This window comes from Taurulus bubalis (genome assembly GCF_910589615.1).
Source record: "Taurulus bubalis genome assembly, chromosome: 7".
Classification (NCBI taxonomy): domain Eukaryota; kingdom Metazoa; phylum Chordata; class Actinopteri; order Perciformes; family Cottidae; genus Taurulus; species Taurulus bubalis.
This window is the reverse complement of record NC_136595.1, coordinates 24,995,864-25,022,942: the sequence shown is the minus strand read 5'-3', so window position 1 is coordinate 25,022,942 and position 27,079 is coordinate 24,995,864. Positions and strand designations below refer to the sequence as shown.

Sequence of the window (27,079 nt, the reverse complement as noted above, 5' to 3'; positions counted from 1 at the left end):
AGCACAGAACCTTGTGGAACTCTGTGACTAACTTTGGTGTGCTTGGAGGATTCATCATTTACATACAGAAATTGGGATCCATCCGGTAGATAGGACATAAACCCACTTAATGCGGTTCCTGTAATACCAATGAAATGTTCCCGTCTTTGTAATCGGATGTTATGGTCAATGGTGTCAAGTGCTGCACTAAGGTCGATCAAGACAAGTATAGAGACAAGTCCTTTTTCTGATACATACATATTTTATTCAAAATAAAATTCTGAAAAAAAAACCAATATAAAATAACACAAGTATCAGAACTCATTTGGGGTTCATACGACTACTTGAACAGACCTCACTAAGGCCTCTAGAGGGGCTTTCTTGGGGCTCAAACGGTTTTAATAAAGGACAAATGGACATGTTTTATCAACAGTGTCATTTTTATAAGAATATGTACAGTCAGAGAGAATAAAGGCCATCATCAGTGCATGAGGCAATGACACAAAAGTGAAAGCTGGAGATTTACAACAGCTTTCTATTCTAAAAAATTAAAAAAGATTCAGTGAGATGGGACATAATTCAGCGAGCTTTGGCATACACCTTAAAGGGTTTTGGTATGCGTGTAACTCCAGTTACTCCTTCTGTACTCAACTCTACTCCATCAGGAAAAAAAAAAGAGAACCTCTGTAGCAAACCGACCAAAAACAGGAACAGCTCCATCTTGGCCAGGCCTTCACCGAGACACACACGTTTTCCTGAAGAGTCCACAAACACAAACACATCAAGGTAAGATACAGTGCATCCGGAAAGTATTCACAGCGCTTAACTTTTACCACATTTTGTTATGTTACAGCCTTATTCCAAAATGGATTAAATTATTTTTTTCCTCAACATTCTACACACAACACCCCATAATGACAAAGTGAAAAAAGTTTTGGGAAATTTTTTGCAAATCTATTAAAAATAAAGAACGAAAATATAACATGTACATAAGTATTCACAGCCTTTGCCATGACACTCAAAAATTGAGCTCAGGTGCATCCTGTTTCCACTGTTCATCATTGAGATGTTTCTACAACTTGATTGGATTCCACCTGTGCTAAATCCAGTTGATTTGACATGATTTAGAAAGGCACACACACCGGTCTATATCAGGTCCCACAGTTGACAGTGCATGTCAGAGCACAAACCAAGCCATGAAGTCCAAGGAATTGTCTGTAGACCTTTGAGACAGAATTGTATCCAGGCACAGATCTGGCGAAGGGTTCAGAAAAATGTCTGCAGCATTGAAGGTCCCAATGAGCACAGTGGCCTGAATACATGGAAGAAGTTTGGAACCACAAGGACTCTTCCTAGAGTCGGCCGCCCAGCCAAAACTGAGCGATCGGGGGAGAAGAGCCTTAGTTAGGGAGGTGACCAAGAACCCAATGGTCCCTCTGACAGTGTTGCTCTATGAAGAGAGGAGAACCTTACAAAAGGACAACCATCTCTGCAGCACTTCAAAACTCAGGCCTGTATGGTAGAGTGGCCAGACGGAAGCCACTCCTTGGTAAAAAGCACATGAGTTTGCCAAAAGACACTTGAAGAACTCTCAGAGCATGAGAAACCAAGCGTCATGTCTGGAGGAAACCAGGCACTGCTCATCACCTGGCTAATACCATCCCTACAGTGAAGCATGGTGGTGGCAGCATCATGCTGTGGGGATGTTTTTCAGCGGGAGGAACTGAGAGACTAGCCAGGATCGAGGGAAAGATGAATGCAGCAATGTACAGAGACATCCTCGATGCAAACCTGCTCCAGAGCGCTCTGGACCTCAGACTGGGGCGACGGTTCATCTTCCAACAGGACAACGACCTGAAGCACACAGCCAAGACAACAAAGGAGTGTCTTTAGGACAACTCTGTGAATGTCTTGAGTGGCCCAACCAGAACCCTGACTTGAACCCGATTGAATATCTCTGGAGAGATCTGAAAATGGCTGTGCACAGACGCTCCCCATCTAACCTGATGGAATTTGAGAGGTTCTGCAAAGAAGAATGGGAGAAACTGCCCAGAAATAGCTTTGCCAAGCTTGTAGCATCATACTCAAGAAGAATTGAGGCTGTAATTGCTGCCAAAGGTGCTTCAACAAAGTATTGAGCAAAGGCTGTGAATACTTATGTACAGGTTATATTTTCGTTCTTTATTTTTAATAGATTTGCAAAACTTTCCCCAAAACTTTTTTCACTTTGTCATTATGGGGTGTTGTGTGTACAATGTTGAGGGAAAAAAAAAATGTAATCCATTTTGAAATAAGGCTGTAACATTGCAAAATGTCGTAAAAGCGATGTGAATACTTTCCGGATACACATCACCTAAGAACTCAGCATAAAACTTCCATTCTGGTTCATATTATACTTAAGATTGAGTTGGATGGGGTTTACCTGCAGAGAAAGGCAGGAAAGCTTCTCTCTTCATAAACTTTCCTTCAGCATCTAGGAAGTGTCCGGGGTTAAAGGTGTCTGGAGTCTCCCATTCAGTCTTGTCAAACAGCACAGATGTTAGGTTGGGCATCAAGGACGTACCCTAGAAACAAGATCCATAGGGTAAAACCAAGCCATTCTACAACAACACATTTTGTATTCCTCAAAATTCCTGTTAAGAGAAAACATTTTTACTGTGTGCTAAATTCACCTTAGGTATGAAGTAGCTTCCCAGTGTCGTATCCTTGGCAGCTATTCTGAGTCCATTGAGAGGAACAATGTTTCCCATCCTCTGGATCTCGTGGATGACGGCATTAGTGTAAGGCATGTTGGGTCTGTCTTCCATTGTTGGCAGTCGCGTCTGTCCAATTATTTCGTCTATTTCTGCCTGGACTTTGTCTAGAAAAATACGAAAATCTAAGAGTGAGAAAGACTTGAATGACATTTGAATGTCTTATTACAATACGGGTAGATCAAATCAAGCATTCTGATTGGTTGAGAGTGAGTCACGGGGTGCACTTTATTGAGCCATAAAGTACTGTACAGCCTGTTTACATTTAGAGCGTTTCATATCAGTGTGCACTTAAAATAACAGGTAGATTTAAATTGCGCGGCCGTTAGTTGTCATTTCAAGCTTGACAATTACCAAACATGTTTCGTATAAACTTTTGATATTTTGGGGCGAATGTATAATGTATTTGTGGTCCCTGAAACCTTGATACGGCTCACAATCAGGAGAGGAGAGAAGATAACGCTCTGAGAGCAGACTAGTTAGCGGGGAGCGCGTCTGGCCTAACAACACCCTTGAACAGTACATTATTGACGATACAGTACTGCCTCTCGTACCTTATTGCTTAAATACAGGGGTGGTCATATACAGAAAAACATAAGGAGTCACAGGCCAATCAGTAGTAAATGGGTAGTTTTCAAGCAGTTATCCTGCAAAACAAATCTCTGTTAGAAAACCCCATGCAATAGAAAATGTATTTTCTATCAAAATGAATTAGCAAAATTACTTAACAGTTTAACGTCTGACACTAAAGCAGTATGTTATTGTTATTGGGCTGTAGTTTGGACCAGTCTTAATGTGTACATTTCCGACATTCCCATCCGCCTCAGCTGTAGTAAGATGGTGAACATCAGCATATGAACACAATTATTGTAAGAAATGTTAGCATGCTGGCGTTAGCATTTAGCTCAAAGCCTAACCCTGTAGAGCCTAGCATGTCACCTACCCTGGATGTCAGGGCTTTTTATGAGGAAAACCAAAGCCCACAGCAAAGTGGTGGAGGTTGTCTCCGTTCCAGCCAGGAACAGATCCATAGAGCACAGAGCCAGATTGAACTCAGTGAAACCCAGAACAGACTCTTGATGCTATTTAGAAACACAGAGAAGATGCAGTTGTGCGTTGCTGGTAGAAGGACAGGAGGGGTTACACAGTTCTGTACACTGCAGTTGTTCACTTACATTCTCCATTTCAATGATGAAGGCATCAATGTAGTCCCGGGGATTGCTGCGGTCCAGGTCCTTCTTGTGGCTCTCTACCTCCTGACTGATGAAGTCCAGGATAGTGTCGTAGTGGCTGAACATTCTGTTGTGAGGACCTGGCAAGTGCTTCATCACTCCTGGGAATGCCTCATACATCTACTCAGAAGAAACAGATCATCTTTCATCATCATCTACCTTTTGTGATTGTGACCAAAGACTTGGGCTTCTCGGTAGGTAAAGGAGAGTTGACTCAGAATGCCCTCTCTGTCAATGATTGAAATAAAAGGACATTACTGACTTACCGTACCCCATACAGAGCCCTCCAGCTGCAGAGCTTCCGACAAATACTTCAGCATGATCTGGAAGTTGTGGTCGCTGTAGTCAAACCGTTTCCCCATCACCAGCTGGCAAATGATGTTGGCCACAGCATTGTTGAAGAGGATTGCAGGGTTGAAAGGTTCACCTGGAGGAGAGCAGTTTAGTGTTAAGATAACGCTGTACAACTGAAGAGCTGCTGATAATGACCTCATTGTTTACACCACCTTTCTCCTTCTCTATCTCCTCTTGCAGGTGTCGGATCTCCTCACAGATACTCTGCTCCATGGTGCTTTTGCCCAGGCCGAAGTTACGTAATGTAGACAAGGCAAAGCGTCGCTGTCTCTTCCAAGTTTCACCGTTACTCATGAACAGACCGCCTAGACACAAGCATGCAGAGGAGAAGGGGTTAATGGCTAACGGGAACTAATTCCTGCACATAAGCAACACGTTCTCATTCGAACTTGACCCTCATACCCAGCATTAGTTGGCGTTTTAGGTCAACTATCTTATCACAATCACGGAGCATTTTCTCTGAGCATATAATAATAAAAACGGATCGGTTTACAATGTAGTTACTTGAAAGACCAACTGTTTCATGCAGATGCAAAAGGGTGACAGTGCAGAGGGGTGTGACAAAGCATTGGTATTTGCAGTGGTGGGTCGTCAGGACCTGCTAAGCCTTCTCTGCTGGCCTAAACAGAATCACAAAGTTATAGCTATTTTATAATATATGCCACTGGTTATTTGACACCCTGGGAATGAGAATGGGAAAGCATTAGGCAAGAGAAAGGGATAGAGTTGTACACCTGTGTCTCCTAAGTAGAACCTGTTGGCAATTGCACTGTATGGTCGATCCACAAAGTTGTCGGCTTGTGTCACTATGGCTTCCTTCACCATCTTGTACCCGGAAACAAACACCATCTTTTCACTGCCGAGGCGGACACTGAACACCTTCCCATAGACATCAGCCAGCTGTGGACAATGAACCATAACACACTACTTCAGCATATTAAATTATTCAAAAACAAAACCCGCCAATGCACGATAGGGATCAAATGGGCTACCAGGTGTGTCAAGATTAGCATTATCTTTTATATTCACAATTTGACCAACAGATGTATCTGACATTTGTTTTTATATTTAAAAAATAAAGTAATTGTGAGAGTGTGAACAATTTCAAGTTGCATTCTCTAAGTGGAATTAATAAATATAATTGAAATGGCTTTTAGCACAATTTAAAAGTTATGTTCTTATTTTCCACATATGTCACTTTGATAGTGGTATTTGAATGTCTCAATAAAATTAAGGAAAATATGCACGTTTCCTTACCTTAGTAAAATAAATGTGTGGATGTTTACTGTCCACACTGAAGAAATTCCCCACAAAGGGGAAGGCCAACGGTCCTGGAGGATAATTTGGAGGATTCCTGTTTTTGAGGAAGTCTGCTATTATGATGAAAATACATATAAACAGGAAAAACCCCTTGAGGTCAAAACCCAGCAAAAAATTATAAAGCCACATTGTTAAAGAGAGTTGAACCAGCAGCAGGAGGAAGGTGCGCATGCAATACTTGACACGACACGACACACCTTACAAAAAATGTACCGTCCTTGTGACAGTGCACTTGCGTAACCCGACACAAAGACACTCCCCTTTTCTCTTGGAAAACAAGTGTGGCGGTGGGCGGGGTTGCGCTCATGCAGACGACATAAACAACCCGGTTCATGGTTTTACTTTGTTAAGGCGGTTGGAATGGAAATGAACGAAGGAGTAGGAATGTGAAACCAAGGGATTTTTCACAGAGAGTACAAAGCTACTAAACTGTCTCTTTGTTCAATTTCAAACATGCTGAATTAAATACGTTGTCTCACGAACGATGTGTGTCATATATGTGTGTATTTGAATGTCTCCATAGAATTTACACTTAACAAGGAAAATATGCATTTATTCAACTTCTCCTTGGTAAAATAAATATGTGGATGTTTCCTGTCCACACTGAATAAATCCCCCACAAGGGGAAGAGCCAACGGTCCTGGAGGATAATTTGGAGGATTCCTGTTTTTATATGAACAGGAGAAAAACCCTTGAGGTCCAAACCCAGCAAAAAATTATGAAGCCACATTGTTAAAGAGAGTTGTACCAGCAGCAGGAGGAAGGTCTGAAAATATACCGCTTGAAAAACCAACTAGTTCTTCAGACTCTGCTCGATAGTCCTTGTGACAGTGGACTTGCATAACCAGACACAAACACACTGACCTTTTTCTTGGAAAACAAGATCTGTCATGTGATCTCTTTTCATTGCTTTTGTTAGTACACCTAGCAGTCTGAAGAGATTTATTAGAGCAGTCTGATAATAAGGAATTATCACCAGATAATTGATTTCTGAGGTGTTTGGGACCTATTATATTAACACCTGTTTTGTTTGTTTAACATAAGGTAATCCAGGTCTGGTGTCCTTATGGTATAGATAATTTGGAGGATTCCTGTTTTTGAGTAATTCTGCTATTATAATCCAATATATATAAATAAATATATATATATATATATATATATATATATATATATATATATATATAGAAATAAATATATATATATATATATATATATATATATATATATATATATATATATATATATATATATAAACAGGAAAAAACCCTTGAGGTAAAAATGCAGCAAAAAGTTATTACAAATTATTACAAATTATGACAACTAACTAATTATCAAGTAAAGTCCTGTGCAGTAATATGATGGCAATAACTCTTGAGCAACAACAATCTCTGCTTAGAATTGTGATAACAAATGTTAAGACAAATATACAAAGTGCAGTGGGACTAAAAGTCATGTTCTAACTGATCTGATCTGATTGTGTAAAAAAATTATGTAAAAGTGGAAATGTGTTGGACCACTTCAGTACACGGCTAAAGACTGGTCTCTTATGTTTTCCAATTTCAAAGATAGGAACACAAAGATCATGACACTGTTTTTAATACATTGCAACTAGTGTGATTGTGTTGAGTTTTTGATGCTCACTTCTACCTCTACGTGCTCGTCTTCTTCAAATCTTCATGAATCAATTAACGTGAAAGGCCAAGTCTGGGATTCAACGAAAAACATTTATTGATTTACGAACAGAGTAAAACATCCTTCATACAGAATTTTAAACATTCTTTTACACGTTTTGTTTAATCGCTACTTAAAGAAGTTATGATTTGCATTAACACAATACTATTTTATATATATAGTCTATTTTGATTTATTTAGCTCGATGTGAAGCAAATCATGCTTAACTAATGTGGAGCTAATACATAAGACATCATGGAGGATATATGACTACCTAATATATCAATATCTTCTGTTGCTCCATACTGATGAATGATCTACTCAGTATCAGCTCATTATATTATACAACAATTAATGGTTCAAAGATTTATGGATGTTAAAAGTTAATGACATTCAGTAGATACCAGCTTGTCAGACCATCGAGAGATCAATACTGTATCAGTTCAAGTATGTTGCACAACAGTAGATTTTATTTTGTTGATTTAGTATAAACATCTAAATTCATGAAGGTGATACAGCCACAGCAAACTTGTATCTCTTTGTGGTTGTTTTATTTCTCTTTGTGGTCATTTTGAGTTGTGTTGTGGTTAAATGGTAAATGGACCCGTACTTGTATAGCGCTCTTCTAGTCTTTCCGACCACTCAAAGCACTTTAACACTACATGACATCATTCACCCATTCACACACTGATGAGAAGAGCTACCATGCAAGGTGCCACATCAGATTATCAACCATTCATACACCGTAGGCGCCGCTACGGGAGCAATTTAGGGTAAAGTGTCTTGCTCAAGGACACATTGACATGGGCTAGGGGAGCCGGGGATCAAGCCACCGATCCTCTGATTGAAGGACGACCCTGCTACCCACTGAACCACAGTCGCTGGTTGTACTGTGTCTCTTTGTGGTTGTTTTGTATCTCTTTGTGGTTGTTTTGAGTCTCTTTGTGGTTGTTTTGAGGGTCTTTGTGGTTGTTTTGTATCTCTTTGTGGCTGTTTTGTATTTCTTTGTGGTTGATTGTATCTCTTTGTGGTTGTTTTGTATCTCTTTGTGGTTGTTTTATTTCTCTTTGTGGTAATTGTGAGTCTTGTTGTGGTTGTAATGTGTCTCTTTGTGGTTCTTTTGTATCTCTTTTTGGTTCTTTTGAATCTTGTTGTGGTTGTTTTGTATGTCTTTGTGGTTGTCTTGTGTCTCTTTGTGGTTCTTTTGTATCTCTTTTTGGTTGTTTTGAATCTTGTTGTGGTTGTTTTGTATGTCTTTGTGGTTGTCTTGTGTCTCTTTGTGGTTGTTTTGTGTCTCTTTGTGGTTGTTTTGAGTCTCTTCGTGGTTGTTTTGTGTCTCTTCGTGGTTGTTTTTAGTCCCTTTGTGGTTGCTTTGTGTTTATTTGTGGTTGTTTTGTATCTCTTTGTGGTCATTTTGAGTATATTTGTAGTTGCCTTGTGTCTCTTTGTAGTTGCCTTGTGTCTCTTTGCAGCTGTTTTGCATTTTTTAGCAGATGTTTTGTAATTGGGTCGTTTTATCTTTTTTTTTTAAATAATTTTGAGTCTCTTTCTGGTTGTGTCTCTTTGTCCAGTAGGCCTGTTCAATAACCGATCCGTGTCTAAACCGGACCAGATTGCAGGTGCTTTAATTACTCTCCCAGTAAGATAGAGCTTACCGCCTTGGAACAATGAGTAAGTCCAGTTGTCTTTGTCTTAGAAGTCGAAAATATCTTCTGATCTGGGTGAATCTCCACAGACATGGTGATCTTTTTTTTTTTTAAATGAATTAATTTTGGATGGAAATGGTCAAATATTATATGAAAAATAAAAACAAGTTTTCAATGTGAGTCAAATATGTGATTGTGATTGTGTTGTCTTGGAAAAAAATCAGCGAGACTCAGCCAGGATCCTGAACTCTTTGGGGGAATAGGTGAAGCCCAGCACACCCTCCAAGCTGGGCATTTCTCCAGGAACCGGAGAGAAGGTGAAGCGTTGGAGGAAAGACGTGAAGAGAACGAACAGCTCCATCCTGGCCAGATGCTCCCCTAAACACACACGTTTACCTGGGGGGAAACCGTCGACAGCAGCTTGAGGTTAATACCGCTTAACCATGTCTTACAACCATCACCTTTATGTTGGCGGTGGTTTTGATGGTAGCAATTAAAGTTAACCCTAAAACCCAGGTTCCCTCAATGGGGGTTTAATGTCTTATTGGTTAGATGCTTGAAATAAGGTGTGTGGTTGACACAAGATTCAGAAATGTTAAGGTTTGGAATTTTTAAGCTTTTGCGTGTCTTAAAAAAGTTGGTTGCTAACAAGTGGCTAAATGAGACCACTAGATATCATCACACCAACTAGTTTGCCTTCAAGGTTATTTTCTGCAATCATCCAAAAGAAAAAAATCCTATTGGCTTTTTGTGCTATGCTAACTTTAGGTTTGGCCTCCAAAAATATATGTCATCCCTGCAGTATAGTCTCTGAAAGTGTTGAGCAAACCTGCTGAAAACGGTAGGAAGGCCTCTCTTCTGCGGAACTGGCCCTCTGAATCCAAGAAATGCTTGGGATTGAAGATATCCGGAGTCGCCCACTCCTCCTTATCAACCAGCACAGATGCAAGGACTGTATTTATCGCTGTGCCCTGGAAAGCATGAGATGTTGATATCAGTCATGTATAAATAACTTCACAGCTTGTCATTCATATATGGGTGAGCCTGGTAAATAGTCATTTACTTTGGGTATTACATATCCTCCCAGTGTAGTGTCTTTACTGGCCATTTTGGGGAATCCTATGGGAACGATATTTCCCATCCTTTGAGTCTCATGGATGACAGCGTCGGTGTAGGGCAGGTTGGGTCTGTCGGCCACGGTGGGCTGTCGAGACTGTCCGATCACTCCGTCTATCTCTGCCTGGACTTTCTCTGAGTAAGGAAGCAGAGCCCCTGGACATTATCGATGGCCAAAGTGCAAAACCTCCTATCTGCAAAATTAACCAGGAAAAGTGGGGGAAAACCTCCTATCTGGAACTTTGTATATTTTTTTTATTTTGTATTGGGTATCTTTAACAAACAGATCAACCCTTCTCCAAAAAGGGATTTTCCTCGACCATCGTTATGCAACTTGGAAAATGCACCAAAAGCATGAATAATCTTCATGAGAACACTCTTCTGCTTAACTTACTTACTTAACTTACTAACCCTGTATCTCTGGGTAGTGCATCATGTAGACGAGGGCCCAGCGTATAGTGGTGGCACTTGATTCGGTACCAGCCTCAATCAGGTCCAGAATGCAAACCTGCAGCGTTTCGATGTTGAAGCCGGCCTGGGGATCCTCCTTTTTCTGGCAACGTTTAATCAACATCATACATTGGGCTGTGCTGTCAAACGCTATTATTACCATTATTACCATTACCAGCGCCATCTCAGCATGACTCATGGTTGAACAGATATGATTTATAATTTGTGATTTTGGGCTACACAAAATAGCCCAAAATGTGTGTAAATATCTGATACCTTCTCCATCTCTGCTAGGTATACGTCGATATAGTCCCGAGGGTCATCGGGGTTCCACTCCTCCTGGTGCTTCTCGACTTGCTTTTTCAGGAAACTTATAATTGTCCTGTAGTTGCCGAGGACAGTCTGGTGAGGTCCCGGCATGTGCTTCAGCAAGCCGGGGAAGGCGTTGTACAGCTGTTGATGGGGACAAACTCTCAGATCAATTGACAGACCACAACATGTGATCACAACATGATAGTTCAGGGACTTGCCTGACTAAGAGGAGCGCCAGCGAGCACAATAGCCTCATTGCCAACCTCCAGAAACCTTCGAAAGCTTGGATCACTGTATTCAAAGCGCTGTCCCAAAAGCACGGACGAGATAATGTTGCTCACTGCGGTCGTTATGATGTATTGGGGGTTGAATGGTCTGCCTGAGAATACGATGAATGCAATTCTAGTGATGATGAAGAATATTTGGATGTAAATCACGTGTACTAGCGGATTAATCGTTACTTGCCTTGTTCTTCTTTGAAAGCATCACAGAGGAAGTTGGCTTCCACTTCGATGTATTTTTCTAGCGACTTCCGGCCCTCTCCGAAGTAACGCAGGTGAGTGTTGGCGAACTTCCTCTGCTGCTTCCAAAGGTAACCATTGCTCAAACCTATGCCTGTGGGAATATTTGACCAAATCATTGACAAGGCAAACAACATGTTTTAGAAATCTGTCACCGCTCCTATTGTCACTTCCTGATATGGTGCTGAAATATCAACCCTATTCTACGAAGTCAATATTTGTCTAAAGAGTTAGCTGACTGAGCTATAAGTTTAGATAAATCCATCAACACCACATAACGAGATGTTTTATCCTGGAGAAAGACATTTTTCGGGTACCACACAGTCACTCTCACTTGTTTGTACTCACCAATCCCCTTGAAGACTTCGTGGAAGAGAGGGACAATAGGCCGATCGACAAAGCTGTCCAGCTGGTGAACAAGAGCCTCTTTGACCATCTTGTGGCCCGAAATGAACACTATCCTCTCGCTGCCTTTCCTCAAGCTGAACACTGGGCCGTACTCCAGAGCAAGCTGCATAAAAAATAAAAGAGAGGGATCGTCTCACAAAAACTTTTGTATTCGTTGAATATGTTAATATGTATTCGATAGAAATACATAGAGTTTTCATCAGGAAAAAATGCTTAAAGACGATTGCATAAACATAGTGGCGGGCCGTGGATTTTCTACCTGCGCATTCAGTGCCGTCTCTACTACAGCTGATAAACCTAATCACCTCATCATGACGCCACAGCTACCGGTTATTATTTGTTTCGTGTAAACACATGAAGCTCTAGCGTAAGTTCAGACAGGAAGACCATCCCCCCACGCTAGGCTCATAGGCCTCTCACTCGTACCAAGAGCGTAGGTTTGAGCGTAGATATGAAAAAATAAGTTTGCACAATATATTTGAAAACTTATTCGTATTATTATCTATACTATGTTCGTCGCCCAGAAGAGTGAAAATACATTTCTACGTTTTCCAATGCGCCTTCAAGCCTGCAAGACTGAAAATTGGCTGAATTGGCCGAGTCAGAAACACTACGTGAATCTTGACTTGCAGGAAGAGATGCAGTGCAGGTTGAGGAAGCAGCAGCCCAGGGGTCGGCAACCCGCGGCTCTTTTGCACCAATGCTGAGACCAAACCTACACCCTTGACTCGTACTGTCCCTCACCAGCAGCCCACATTCTATACCGGAGATCACCGTCAGAAGGGCGCCCAAAACAACAACCAGTCACATTTAGTTATAACTAAAACACTGCACACACACAAGACATCTCCAGCAGCTGCTGGCGCCTTGGCGAAAGGAGAGGCGCGGCCTCAGTCCCGGCTCGACCACCAGCAACACCAGCGCTGTGGCTTGTTTATGATTAAATACAACTGCAGATGTAAAAAAAAGTAACACAACCAGCATTTCACTGAGCACATGCCAATAACCCTCTGTGCGAAAGGCGTCATCCACCAGCAATTCCGTTTCTCAGGCTGCAGCCCGAGCTTCAAGGTAGCTTCTAGGTTCTAGGTAAAAGCTAGAAGTTTCTAGTAGCTTCGTGCCCCACTGACCAATCACAGCGCATGTTAATGGTCACGTTGGGCCACTGACCAATCATATACGTCCACGCCATTTCGCAGGCGCTGCACGTGAAAGAATACACCCAGCTTGTCAAACTACATATCAGATTTGTTGAAGTCCATGACAATCAACCACAACGTCCACTCTCCGTGTACTTTAATCTGCAAAGGCCTGCTTAAACTGCTTTGCTCCCATAGAGACACAGGAGAAAAAAATCTGATTGGATAAAACTCTCCTTAAAACCAGCTGCAGCAAGACAGGAGCTGTGCAATGAGAAAATAAGCTGATAGGGGAAAATAATTATAGTAAATGTTGTGAATTTGTGAAAAACAATTACAATATAAAATAGCTGTAACTTTGTGATTCTGTTTAGGCCAGCAGGGAAGGCTTAGCAGGTCCTGATGGCCCACCACTGCATAAACACTTTAAACCTTTTGAGCCCCAGAGCCCCCAAAAATGGGGTCTAAAAGCCTTCTGTACCTTTTGTTCCTGGACTGACGACGCCCCTCACCCAGAGTGTCCGATTGACTTGAACAAATTCACACATGTCCATCTCCACCTCCTCTACAAAAAAGCCACTCAGACACCCAAACTCCGCCTACTTAGATTTTCTGCCATTTTGAATTTAGTGAAAAACACATTATTGCAGTTTTCTGATTGAAAGCTTTTTGATATCTCATTGCGTTTAGGAGATAACGACCAATAAACCTTACAATTTATTTCCACTGCTTCAATTAATTGAATTTCTGATTATGAATAATACATACTGATCCGCCTATACACATATTCAAACTCCTAGTTATATGGTAATCTACACCTACAAGTATATACACATATATAGTACATGATACATATGCACATACAGTACATATATCCTTATAAGTATATATTTATTCATATACTACTGCCAGCAGGTTCATTTAAATAAATATAATCTGATTGATTTGGGTGATGAAGCACTTAAAATTAGCCGATACATTTTCCCAACACTGACGCATTTAAGTTGTCTGATATATTTGCGACGCTTGTGTCTTGCAGCGGGGGCGGAGTTAAGCTGCGTTCACGCCGAAAACGTTGCAAAAATGTTGCGAATCATTTGCTATGAATGCAGCATTAGATTTTGCCATGATTATGGTCTTGAATTCCTCATATGCGTTCATGATCATCTCCTGCTTCTCAGCGGAGAAAAAAAAGAGGTTCCTCTGAGTTTATTTGTCATTGTACTGTTAGAACATTGTGGTGTCAGTGCTCGATTATTGTCCCTTCTGAAGAGGGAACGGGCACGCGTATTTATCCAGATGACTGATGTCTGGTTAGAATTAACGAGACCGTTTCAGCACGGATCTGCCGTGGAGAAACCGAGTTAGCCTGATGTCAATCATCTCGGTAATTGGATAATAGGACATTTGCTCGACTTTGTTGAACCACGGGCAAGAAATAGTGCCCAGGTCTTCAGCTGTCAGTTGAGTAGAAAACACTTACAAGCGTATGGTATTATTGTGTATTTATTGTTATTCCTGTCTTTAAGCCAAATTGTCCCTCGGATATCAAAGATCAACCCTTCTCTACTCTACTCTTGGAAAATAAAGTGGTATTGTGCGCCTCACCTTCTCCAATGTTTTGAAGTCCATTCCTGTGAAGATATTTCCTAGAAAAGGCACCGCCAAGGGACCAGGGGGAAAGCTGTGCGGTCTCCAGTTTCTGACCACATCTGTCAGAAGTAACACTGCAAAACTGATCAACAGCCAGCCAGTAAAGTCCATAAAATCAAAAAGTGCTTGAAAAATCATGATGAATGTGTTTCAAAAGGAACCTGTGTAAAATCAGTTTTCTTCCACAAGCAGAATGGTGGTGTGTCTCATGCTACCAGAGAGAGTGAGGAGGGGGAGGAACGCGAGGGTTAAATGAGGCCCAAACAAGAGAATATTGTGCAACACTGTTGGCCTCTCTGAACTTTTGAATGGAAAAACAAGGCTGGAGCTTGAACTCTTCCAGACAGTTGTATGCATGTGCACTCCTTATCATTTTGATAGTAAAACAATTTGTCAGTAATCAGTCAGCGGAAGATAGATAACGTTTGAGAAAGTTACTCAAAATGATTTACAGGATTTTTATTTTACGACAGGATCTTTGAAAAATATGACTAAAACATGTTCCACGGACTATCTTGATCAAAACAAAAATAAAAAAGACTTAAATGTGACCAACTACAATTTTAATTGCGCTACTAAACACTATACTTGTCAACGTGAACACTGTCCTGAAGGACACTCACACTTCTTCCTGCGTGTATGTTTTGTGCTTTTATTTTGAAGGTCAAGCACGCAAAAAAAAGGAAGTCTCATCTTAGATCACGATTTCCAATCACGTCTGAACATAAACATTCCGCCCAAATCCTTAACTGGCCTCTTACAGTCGCGTTTGCAAAGTTAAAGCAGTTGGCGCAGTTAAGCCATCAAATGGAGGCAATATACAATGTGCTCGGCTTGGAGTGGATGGACGGCAGGAGCGTTTTGATATTTCTGTTTGTTTTTCTGGTGTTTGCGGATGTTTGGAAGAACAGAGCTCCGCCGAACTTCCCTCCTGGACCCTGGGCTCTTCCTTTCATCGGTGACCTCCATCGCATGAACCCCACCAGATTCCACCTGCAGTTAGGAGAGGTATGTTGTGAGGGTCAGTGTGCAAACGGCCTGCAAACAAACAAACAAACAAGGTGTTGTGTTGAATAGTGTTACACCGATACATGACTCCGTCCCCGTTACCTTTTACCTGAACTCGTCCTCTGAGCCAGCAGAGGGGGCGCTGTTATTTTACCTGGAGGGAAACAGGTAAATGTAGAGCTCGTTTGAACTACTTTATATACTGCTGGGTTGCTTGGGAATTTCTCCCCAGTATCACTGAAATAGTATTTGTTTATTTTATGTATTTATATATCTGTAAAGCAACTAACTCAAGTTGTCACATACATGTTGTGGAGAACAAAGTACAATAGTTCCCCCTCAGCTGTAAAATACAAAATTAAATACAGTTCTGAGAAAATGTAATAATTCAATGTATTAAAATAATAAATAATAAAGTGTATTATTTATTTATTATTATTATTATATATATATATATATATATATATATATATATATATATATATATATATATATCGGGCTATCCGGTCTCTGTACGCCTGCAGTAGCAGCTGTGTTCGTATCCTCGGTAATAAGTCAGACACGTTCCCGGTGGGTGTTGGCCTCCGCCAGGGCTGCCTTTTATCACCGATCCTGTTCGTGACTTTCATGGACAGGATATCTAGGCGCAGCCAGGGGGCGGAGAGGATCCGGTTCGGGAGTCTCGGGATCGCCGCTCTGCTGTTCGCGGATGATGTGGTCCTGTTTGCCTCCTCGGATTGTGACCTCCAGCATTCACTGGGGCGTTTTGCAGCCGAGTGTAAAGCGGCAGGGATGAGAGTTAGCGCCTCCAAATCTGAGGCCATGGTGCTCTGCCGGAAACCGGTGGATTGCTCCCTCCAGGTGGGGACAAACTCCCTGCCCCAAGCGAAGGAGTTCAAGTATCTCGGGGTCTTGTTCACGAGTGAGGGTAAGGTGGAGCGGGAGATCGACAGACGGATCGGTGCGGCTGCAGCAATAAAACAGGCGCTGTACTGGTCCGTCCTGGTGAAGAGGGAGCTGAGCCGGAAGGCGAAGCTCTCCATTTACTGGTCGGTCTATGTTCCAACCCTCACCTATGGTCACAAACTCTGGGTCGTGACCGAAAGAACGAGATCTCGAATACAAGCGGCCGAAATGAGCTTCCTCCGCAGGGTGGCCGGGCTCACTCTTAGAGATAGGGTAAGGAGCTCGGACATCAGGAGGGAGCTTGGAGTCGAGTCGCTGCTCCTTCGTGTCGAAAGGAGTCAGCTGAGGTGGTTCGGGCATCTAGTCAGGATGCCTCCTGGACGCCTCCCATTAGAGGTTTTCCAGGCACGTCCAACTGGTAGGAGACCCCGGGGAAGACCGAGGACACGCTGGAGGGATTATATCTCCCGGCTGGCCTTGGAACGCCTCGGGATCCCCCAGAATGAGCTGGAAAGTGTTGCGGGTGAGAGGGAAGCCTGGGTCGGCCTGCTGAACCTGCTGCCACCGCGACCCGACCCCGGATAAGCGGCTGATAATGGATGGATGGATGGATGGATACATGTCAACACTAAAGGGAGAAGAGTGCTGCTGCATAACCAGAAATGTATTTTTGATACAAAATACCCCTCAAATAAATGTATTAAAATAAAATACTGGTGCCAGAAAATGTAACAACATACAATACATGTATTTTGTATTTAAAATATAGGAGATACTTATTTCTGGATGTTCTGTTTTCTCACAATTTGGTAAAGCAGAGCATTCAGGTTTGGGCTTTATAATGTACACAAAGTGCTTGTTGATGGTCCTTCTTGAACGTCATCTTGTCCACCTGGCCAACTGTAGAGTGTATGAAATAATAAAACTAAGAATACTTTCATAATATGTCTTTTAACTAAAATGGCTGCCACCGCGACCCGACCCCGGATAAGCGGCTGATAATGGAGGATATTTAATGTTTTTAACAAATGGACAACTACTGTCATGGCCTGGCTAACTGTAAACTATATTATCTTCCAGTAATTGATATTACATACAGCATTACTTAATACAGTGCAAGATTAGACTGTCAGACGTCTCTTGATAAGGTCATCATGAACATACAAGCTCCCAATCTCCTTCTTCCTACAGCTAGCTACTCGACCGAAAAGTTAACTAAACGCTGGCCATGCACCGGCCTAATCAGCCCTATCAAATACAAATTGCAAAATATTCAAAAGTAATTGAAATACGTATTTCAAATACAAGTAGTAGAAATACTGCCCATCTCTGTGCATAACCTGCAGTGCAAGGAGAGAGAAAAAGGAACCTCACATCTGGATACCAGGGGCGCCTCTCTTCTCCCGGGGTGTTTTATTGAGGTCGTTGGCGGCTCTGGAGTCGGGCTCACGGCTCCACTGTAGATGATTCGCAGGCTGGACAGCGATGGACTCCACGGCTCGGACAAAGCACTCAACACAGAGCTGCAGGGGTTCGGCTGCAGCTGGCAAGCACAGAGGTTTTGGAGTGTGAATCTACTTCAGAAGGACGTCGCTACACGGAGGATGTGGTTCAAATGCTACGAGGCATTTCTACATACAGGTACAGGTGTGAGTTGGCCTGGCGGCGTCCCCTGTGAGGCCTTTCCTGCAGGTGGCGATAGAGATAAGGGCGCCTGCGGGACAGGGATCTCTGGTTTCACCACCGTGTCTTCCCTCTCTCCATCCCGCCTGTGATCCTGAGCCTGGTGGATGGGAAAGAGGCAGTGAGTTGGGCAGCAGGGGAGGTTGTCATGAAAGTGTTTCAGAACTTGCTGTTACCTGATGGGTCAAATTGTGTTGATTCCTTCGCACTTGAAACATAATTTAGCCGTTGTTGTTTAGCGCCTTGTCGCTCGCAGTTTGAAACTGAAACACAAAGAAAGTATCTGACACAATTACAACATGACAAGATGGCAGCCGGAAAGTGTGGAGGAACGTTTTCAGGCTCAGGTGTGAAATAATCCTGTGGAAAGCAAAACAGGTGTAACACCACCTGTATCTACTGGTGTGTAGCTGTGTGCCAAGGACACACTACGCACTTATTCACAGGTTGAGGAAACATTTCATTTGAAATTTAAAGAAAAACAAGAAGGATGACAAGGAAAAAGTACATTAACGCTAAAATGGTCTCAGGTGAATCTTTATAGATGTAAATATGGAGTAAACTTATTCACCTCTCCCACTTCTCTCCTTGATTACACCTCCCTCCTCTCTTCTCTTCTCCTTCTCTCCTTTCCTCTCTCCTCTCCTCTCCTCCTCTCTTCAGGGTACTATTCTGCTGAGCTGTGTTTGCGTGTGTGTGTGTGCATGTGTGTGCACATGGAGTATAAACCCCACGCGCTGATGCTCCTTCGCAACCTTCCGTGGTTACCGGCGGTCGCCGCATCCGCATCCATAAAACATGAGTTTACTCAGTGGCCATGCTAACACCCGGGGGAGCGAGGACACGCCTCCATTAACCAAATACAGAGTAAGAATTATGATGGAAGATTTTCCTGTAGATCTGTTAAAAAGGAACGAAGTCTCTGAATCAAAGGCGCAGCCTGTGACACAGAATTCGAAGAAGCAACAGTCATCAGCTCACGTTATAACACAATCAGGTCTCCGCCTCCAAACCCCTCAATGAAGGAGACCAGAGTAGCTGAGTCTGTTCAAGAAACATGAACCGGCACTGTTCCCGTCAACGGAACTTACATTCCCTTTGTCCTGAGAATCAACACCTTATCTGTTTACGACCCCTCCATATACAAGTGAAGGAAGATCAACAAGCTTTCTGATCCCAGTACATCTGCTTCTCTCCCCATTTGGTACTTCATCTCTGAGGGTCATTTAAGGTTCAATTTAAACTCTATTAAACCCTCAAAATTACAACACTTTATTTTCCCAATACAGAATAAACAAAAAACTGACCTAAACTTACACACCATAACAAAGCGGGAGCATCAAACTAAAATCTTTCCGCTGCTGTCCCATCCATCCATTATCAGCCGCTTATCCGGGGTCGGGTCGCGGTGGCAGCAGGTTCAGCAGGCCGACCCAGGCTTCCCTCTCACCCGCAACACTTTCCAGCTCATTCTGGGGGATCCCGAGGCGTTCCAAGGCCAGCCGGGAGATATAATCACTCCAGCGTGTCCTCGGTCTTCCCCGGGGTCTCCTACCAGTTGGACGTGCCTGGAAAACCTCTAATGGGAGGCGTCCAGGAGGCATCCTGACTAGATGCCCGAACCACCTCAGCTGACTCCTTTCGACACGAAGGAGCAGCGACTCGACTCCAAGCTCCCTCCTGATGTCCGAGCTCCTTACCCTATCTCTAAGGGTGAGCCCGGCCACCCTGCGGAGGAAGCTCATTTCGGCCGCTTGTATTCGAGATCTCGTTCTTTCGGTCACGACCCAGAGTTCGTGACCATAGGTGAGGGTTGGAACATAGACCGACCAGTAAATGGAGAGCTTCGCCTTCCGGCTCAGCTCCCTCTTCACCAGGACGGACCGGTACAGCGCCTGTTTTATTGCTGCAGCCGCACCGATCCGTCCGTCGCTCCACCTTACCCTCACTCGTGAACAAGACCCCGAGATACTTGAACTCCTTCGCTTGGGGTAGGCAGTTTGTCCCCACCTGGAGGGAGCAATCCACCGGTTTCCGGCAGAGCACCATGGCCTCAGATTTGGAGGCGCTAACTCTCATCCCTGCCGCTTCACACTCGGCTGCAAAACGCCCCAGTGAATGCTGGAGGTCACAATCCGAGGAGGCAAACAGGACCACATCATCCGCGAACAGCAGAGAGGCGATCCCGAGACTCCTGAACCGGATCCTCTCCGCCCCCTGGCTGCGCCTAGATATCCTGTCCATGAAGGTCACGAACAGGACCGGTGATAAAGGGCAGCCCTGGCGGAGGCCAACACCCACCGGGAACGTGTCTGACTTACTACCGAGGATACGAACACAGCTCCTACTGCAGGCGTACAAAGACCGGATAGCCCGTGCCAACGGGTCTGGCACCCCATACTCCCGCAGCACCCCCCACAAAAACCACCGAGGGACCCGGTCGAAAGCCTTCTCCAAGTCCACAAAGCACATGTAGACTGGTTGGGCAAACTCCCAGGACCCCTCCAGTAGTCTTGCAAGGGTAAAGAGCTGGTCCACTGTTCCACGACCGGGACGGAATCCGCACTGCTCGTCTTGAATCTGAGGTTCGACAAGCGGTCGGAGCCTCCCTTCCAGCACCCTGGCATAAGCTTTTCCCGGGAGGCGGAGCAGTGTGATGCCACGATAGTTTGAGCACACTCTCCGGTCCCCCTTCTTGAAGATGGGAACCACCACCCCGGTCTGCCAGTCCATGGGCACTGTTCCCGACCCCCATGCGACACTGAAAAGGCGTGTCAACCAAGACAGCCCAACAATGTCCAGCGCTTTCAGCATCTCAGGGCAGATCTCATCCACCCCTGGCGCCTTGCCACCAAGGAGCTTTTTGACTACCTTAGCGACCTTTGCCAGGGATATGGGAGAAACCACCCCAAAGTCTTCCGGCGCTGCCCCCTCTCCGGGGGACATGTTAGCCGGGTTTAGGAGTTCCTCAAAGTGCTCTTTCCACCGCCCGACGATGTCCCCAGTCCGGGTCAGCAGTTCCCCCCCCCCCTGCTGAGAACAGCCTGGGGTAGGCCCTGCTTTCCCTTCCTGAGCCGTCGGATGGTTTGCCAGAACTTCCTTGAGGCCAACCGAAAGTCCTTCTCCATTTGCCTCCCCGAACTCCTCCCATGCCCGAGTTTTAGCATCCGCGACCATCGCAGCTGCAGCCCTTCTGGCCTGCCGGTACCCGTCAGGTGCTTCAGGAGACCCCTGGGCCAGCCAGGTCCGAAAGGCCTCCTTCTTCAGTTTGACGGCTTCCCTCACCCCCCGTGTCCACCACCGGGTTCTCGGGTTGCCGCCACGACAGGCACCGATGACCTTCTGGCCACAGCTCCGAGCAGCCGCGTCCACAATAGAGGCTTTGAACATGGTCCACTCGGGTTCCATGTCCCCAGCCTCCCTCGGGATTTGTGAGAAGTTCTTCCGGAGGTGGGAGTTGAAGACCTCCCGGACAGGGTCCTCCGCCAGACGTTCCCAGTTCACCCTCACTACACGTTTGGGCTTGCCAGGTCTTTCTAGCCGACTCCCCCGCCATCTGATCCAACTCACCACCAGGTGGTGATCAGTTGACAGCTCTGCTCCTCTCTTCACCCGAGTGTCCAAGACATACGGCCGCAGATCAGATGATACGACTACAAAGTCGATCATTGATCTCCGGCCTAAGGTGTTCTGGTAACAGGTACACTTATGAGCCACCTTATGCTCGAACATGGTGTTCGTTATGGACAAACTGTGGCTAGCACAGAAGTCCAACAACAAAACACCATTCGGGTTCAGATCGGGCAAGCCGTTCCTCCCAATCACGCCCCGCCAGGTTTCTCTGTCATTGCCCACGTGAGCGTTGAAGTCTCCCAGGAGAACTATGGAGTCGGCAGGCGGCGCCCTTTCCAGGACCCCTCCCACCGACTCCAAGAAGGCCGGATACTCCGAACTGCTGTTCGGTGCATAAGCACAAACAACAGTCAGAGCTTTACTCCCTGCAACCCGTAGGCGCAGGGATGCGACCCTCTCGTTCTCCGGGGAAAACTCCAACATAGCGGCGCTCAGCCGGGCGCTCGTGAGTATCCCCACTCCCGCCCGGCGCCTCTCACCCTGGGCAACTCCAGAAAAGGACAAAGTCCAACCCTTCTCCAGGAGCTTGGTTCCAGAGCCCATGCTGTGCGTGGAGGTGAGCCCAACTAAATCTAGCTGGTACCGCTCCACCTCCTGCACCAGCTCCGGCTCTTTCCCCGCTAGCGAGGTGACGTTCCACGTCCCTAGAGCTAGTCTATGCTGCCGGCGATCGGCTCGCCCAGGTCTCCTGCCTGGCCCGCCGCCCGGTCTGCATAGCACCCAACCCCGATAATTCTCCCCGCGGGTGGTGGGTCCACGGGGTGACTGCTGCTCCATGTTGTTTCTTCGGGCTGAGCCCGACCGGGCCCCATGGGCGAAAGCCCGGCCACCAGACGCTCGCCGACGAGCTCCCCTCCTGGGTCTGGCTCCGGGAGGGTGCCCCGGTTTCCCTTGTCCGGGCGAGGTAGCTTTAGTCCGTGGGCTGCAATTCATCAGGGTTTTTTGAATCGCTCTTAGTCTGGGCTCTCCCCCGAGACCTGTTTGCCTTGGGAGACCCTACCGCTGCTGTCCCATAATGCTAAATGTAACGTAACAAAGACAATAGACAAAAAAGTGATAATGAGTTCAGTTTATTAACTAATGGCTTATATATGACATGTCATTTTAAAAAACATGTTTGTATAACCTCTATATAGACAAAGGGTGATGTAATACAATAATATTTTATACAAAAATAACTGTATCACATAGAGTATCATGTACAGACGGAGAGACTAAACAAGTTAAGATTGAAAAGCAACCAAACAATTCTCGCCTTAAGTGTTTTGCTTTGTCTTGTTTGTTACACATTATTTAGAAAAGAAGCAATTCATTGAGATGTTACATAATTCAGCGAGCCTTGGCGTAAACCTTGAAAGGGTGTGGTACACGTGTAACTCCATTCACTCCTTCTGTACTCAACTCTACTCCATCAGGAACACAGAAAGAGAACTTCTGTAGTAAACCGACCAAAAACAGGAACAGCTCCATCTTGGCCAGGCCTTCTCCGGGACACGCGCGTTTCCCTGAAGAGTCCACAAACACGTAAACATGAAGGTGTAGGACCCCAGGATGAAATAATCCTTTTCAGGTTATGTTTAAGATTGTGGTGGGTGGGGTTTACCTGCAGAGAAAGGCAGGAAAGCTTCTCTCTTCACAAACTTTCCCTCAGCATCTAGGAAGTGTCCGGGGTTGAAGGTGTCTGGAGTCTCCCATTCAGTCTTGTCAAACAGCACAGAAGTCAGGAGGGGCAACACGGCCGTACCCTAGAAACAAGATCCACAGGTTAAAGCCAAGCTATTCTACAATGTTTCATTCCCCCAAATTCATGGTAAAACTTAAACTGTTGACTGTGCGCTAAATGCACCTTAGGTATTAAATAACCGCCGAGTGTCGTATTCTTGGAAGCCATTCTGAGTCCATTGAGAGGAACAATGTTTCCCATCCTCTGGATCTCGTGGATGACGGCATCAGTGTAAGGCATGTTGGGTCTGTCTGCCATACTGGGCTGTCGGTTCGGTCCAATCACTCCGTCTATCTCTGCCTGAACTTTGTCTAGTAAAACAAGAACATTGAAGGAATTGAGCTTGGAGGAACAGGGTGAGAAAAAGTTCACGTTAATTTCTTACATCGACGTCAGCCTCGGCCTGTACTTTATGATTAGTGCTAATAAAAAGCATGCTAACATGCTAAACTAAGATGGTGTATAGCAAATGCTGATGTTAGCATTTGGCTCAAAGCAACAATGTACATGAGTACAATCTCACAAAGTTGTTAGCAAAGCTGGAGACTCCTATATTCTGGTTTTCACTGTGGGGCCCAATATGTCACCTACCTCAATATGTCACCTACCTCGAATATCAGGGTTTTTTATGAGGAAAACCAAAGCCCACAACAAAGTGGTGGAGGTTGTCTCCGATCCAGCCAGGAACAGATCCATAGAGCACAGAGCCAGATTGGACTCAGTGAAGCCCAGATCAGACTCACGATGCTATTCAGAAGCAAAGAGAAGATCCAGTAGTGAGTTGCTGGTAGACTGGCAGGAAGGACGACACATTGTTGTACATTGCAGTTTTTCACTTGCATTCTTTATTTCAATGATGAAAGCATCAATGTAGTCCCGGGGATTGCTGTGGTCCAGGTCCTTCTTGTGGCTCTCTACCTCCTGACTGATGAATTCCAGAAGCTCATCGTAGTTGCTGAAGATTTTGTTGTGAGGACCTGGCAAGTGCTTCATCACTCCAGGGAATGCCTCATACAGCTACTCAGATCACAGTAAGATCACCTTTCATTACCATCTACATTTTGTGATTTTGACCACAGACTTCCTCCTTTAAATTAATATTACATACTTACCTTACCCCATACAGAGCCCTGAAGACTAAGAACTTCACAGAGATAGTTCAGCATGGTCTGGAAGTTGTGGTCACTGTAGTCAAACCGTTTCCCCATCACCAGCTGGCAAATGATGTTGGCCACAGCATTGTTGAAGAGGCCTACTGGGTTGAAAGGTTCACCTGGAGGAGAGGAGTCAACTGTTCAGATAATGCTGTACTACTGAAGAGCCGGTACCGGTCCGTGGGTCCCTTGGTACCGGGCCGCAGAGAAAGAAAACATTTATTAATTTTTTTGTTGAAAAAAGACCGGATACATCCGTCAGTGCGTAGCCTCAAACGTAACATCTTGACACATGTCAAGAGGTTACGTGATACATTTCCCCAAGAATTAAACTTAAAAGTCTGTTTACTCGGTGTATTCTGGATTAAAATCAAGTCAGAGTATACTGAGATCTGAACCCCTGCCTCCATTCCAACATCCTGTCTTTGTGAAGCAGGTTTTAATGAAGTGACAGAGTGCACATAAAGGTTTAAGTTAAGAGTAGAGTCAGTAGACTGGACATAAACACACGTCGGGGCTCGGTCTTTTTCTCCCGTCACCCGAGATCGTAGCAGAAAACAAGCTCAGGGCTCCACTAATTTGACGTAATGGTGAGTTGTATCTTTATGCACTTTATAATTGTCGTTATGCCGGTCGTATCATTCATGTCATATTTATGACGTCATATTTATTGAAAATATTGTCTGACACAAAACCGGTCCGTGGCTCAAAAAAGGTTGGGGGCTACTGGTTTACACTACCTTTCTCATTCTCTATCTCCTCCTCCAGGTGTCGGATCTCCTCACAGATACTCTGCTCCATGGTGCTTTTGCCCAGGCCGAAGTTACGTAAGGTAGACAAGGCAAAGCGTCGCTGTTTCTTCCAAGTTTCACCGTTACTCATGAACAGACCGCCTAGACACAACCATGCAGAGGAGGTGGAGGTAATAGGTCAGGGGAACTAATTACTTCACAACATGAGATAAGAGAGAGAGAGATATTTGCACACCTGTGTCTCCTAAGTACACCCTGTCGGACATTGCATTGTATGGTCGATCGACAAAGTTGTCGGCTTGTGTCACTACGGCTTCCTTCACCATCTTGTACCCGCACACAAACACCATCTTGTCACCACCGAGGCGGACGCTGAACACCTTCCCATAGACGTCAGCCAGCTGTGGACAATGAATTATAGAACAAACTATGATGAACCAGAACACACTACTTCAGCATATAAAAGTATTCAAAAACAAAACCTACCAATGCGTGGTAATGATCAAATGGGCTACCAGGTGTAACAAACATTATCAGCATTATCATTTATATTAACAATTTGACCACCAGATGTCAGTATCTGCCAATATTTTCTATATAAAAAAAGGGAACACACAGAGGTAGTGGCAAATGGTTAGATTAAATAAAAGAATAATTTTTTTCTGTTTAATTAACAACCAGAAGTGGGACTTCAGTCACAGAAGTTGAGAACCTTTGATTTAAACAAAAAAGTGTTGAAATGGCTGCAGATTTATTTATTACATCGACAAAGTTAGATACGTTGTTATTGTCCACATACTCCACGATAGCAACAGCAACTTTGTAAAAATATTTAGAACTTAAATTAAAGTCAATCAATCAAACAAACTAATACAGAATTAGAATGTCCCAATACAAACAATTTAACTTTACCTTTGTAAAATACTTGTATGGATGTTTCCTTTCCACACTAAAGAAATTCCCCACAAGAGGAAGAGACCGCGGCCCTGGAGGATAATTTGGAGGATTCCTGTTTTTGAGGAAGTCTGCTATAATGATAAAAATGAAAATAAACAGGAATAACACCTTGAGGTCGAAACCCAGCAAAAAATTATAAAGCCACATTGTTAAAGAGAGTTGAACCAGCAGCAGGAGGAAGGTCTGAGCTTTACATACTTGACACAACTCTACACACTACTAACTTCATTACTCGGATATATACAACTTAAAAGCAAATCAGTAATTTGGACTCTGATCGAAAGTCCTTGTGACAGTGGAATTGCATAACCAAACACAAAGACACTGACACCGGGTTGCCATTGTCAAATCCCAGTTCACTTTTTCTGTTGTGTTGTGAGGCACAACACATAAATAAATATGCAGTCTGCTGCATGGGCAGGATGGACAGAAGTGCAATAGATGCCATGTGTATAGAACATCATAATATAATTACAACACAGTCAATGCATATGACATGAACAATTCATATAATGAGAGTAGTAAGCAGAATAATGATGGCAAAGTTACGACTACTAATAATAACAGAAGCAGTGGCTACAGTAGAATAATAATGAAAATAAAAGCATTAATGGTCGCAGTAATAGTAATAATAATTTGACTAATAACAATAGTAGCAGTGGGTGTTGGGCAGGGCCACGGCAGGACGTACGACCAAAGTCAACAATCC

General features: G+C 44.2%; 3 protein-coding genes across 3 annotated transcripts; all 3 read right to left on the bottom strand.

Moving 5' to 3' along the window:
- Window positions 1–283: 283 nt before the first annotated feature.
- Window positions 284–5,767, bottom strand: LOC306738720 (cytochrome P450 2J6-like; the record flags this gene model as incomplete). Its single annotated transcript, XM_079220615.1, has 9 exons — window positions 284–734; window positions 2,402–2,543; window positions 2,652–2,839; window positions 3,676–3,814; window positions 3,908–4,084; window positions 4,231–4,391; window positions 4,471–4,623; window positions 5,053–5,218; window positions 5,576–5,767. 9 exons carry the CDS (start codon window positions 5,765–5,767, stop codon window positions 559–561), a joined length of 1,494 nt encoding a protein of 497 aa, XP_079076741.1. The 3' UTR covers window positions 284–558.
- A 3,260-nt stretch (window positions 5,768–9,027) lies between these two features.
- LOC306738905 (cytochrome P450 2J2-like) lies at window positions 9,028–26,519 on the bottom strand. Its single transcript, XM_079220833.1, has 15 exons — window positions 26,326–26,519; window positions 25,649–25,814; window positions 25,402–25,554; window positions 24,620–24,780; window positions 18,108–18,251; window positions 17,853–18,011; window positions 14,510–14,701; window positions 11,703–11,865; window positions 11,295–11,448; window positions 11,052–11,208; window positions 10,798–10,974; window positions 10,483–10,624; window positions 10,019–10,206; window positions 9,785–9,926; window positions 9,028–9,351 (listed from the first exon to the last, which is right to left on the bottom strand). Exons 1-15 carry the CDS (start codon window positions 26,515–26,517, stop codon window positions 9,176–9,178), a joined length of 2,466 nt encoding a protein of 821 aa, XP_079076959.1. The 5' UTR covers window positions 26,518–26,519; the 3' UTR covers window positions 9,028–9,175.
- On the bottom strand, window positions 23,114–24,567 carry LOC306738722 (cytochrome P450 2J4-like; the record flags this gene model as incomplete). The annotated part of the gene is made up of 5 exons (XM_079220617.1): window positions 24,348–24,567; window positions 24,116–24,254; window positions 23,631–23,818; window positions 23,388–23,529; window positions 23,114–23,289 (listed from the first exon to the last, which is right to left on the bottom strand). Exons 1-5 carry the CDS (start codon window positions 24,498–24,500, stop codon window positions 23,114–23,116), a joined length of 798 nt encoding a protein of 265 aa, XP_079076743.1. The 5' UTR covers window positions 24,501–24,567.
- Window positions 26,520–27,079: the final 560 nt, after the last annotated feature.

Bases quoted from the DNA above. Each gene is read 5' to 3' on its own strand.
- LOC306738905 (XM_079220833.1), bottom strand. From the start codon at position 26,517: ATGTGGCTTTATAATTTTTTGCTGGGTTTCGACCTCAAGGTGTTATTC. The intron at 25,555-25,648 runs GTGTGCAAATAT...GGTTGTGTCTAG, and splicing joins GGTGTACTTAGGAGACACAG to GCGGTCTGTTCATGAGTAAC. The intron at 10,625-10,797 runs GTATCAGATATT...AAACGTTGCCAG, and splicing joins ACCTAGCAGAGATGGAGAAG to AAAAAGGAGGATCCCCAGGC.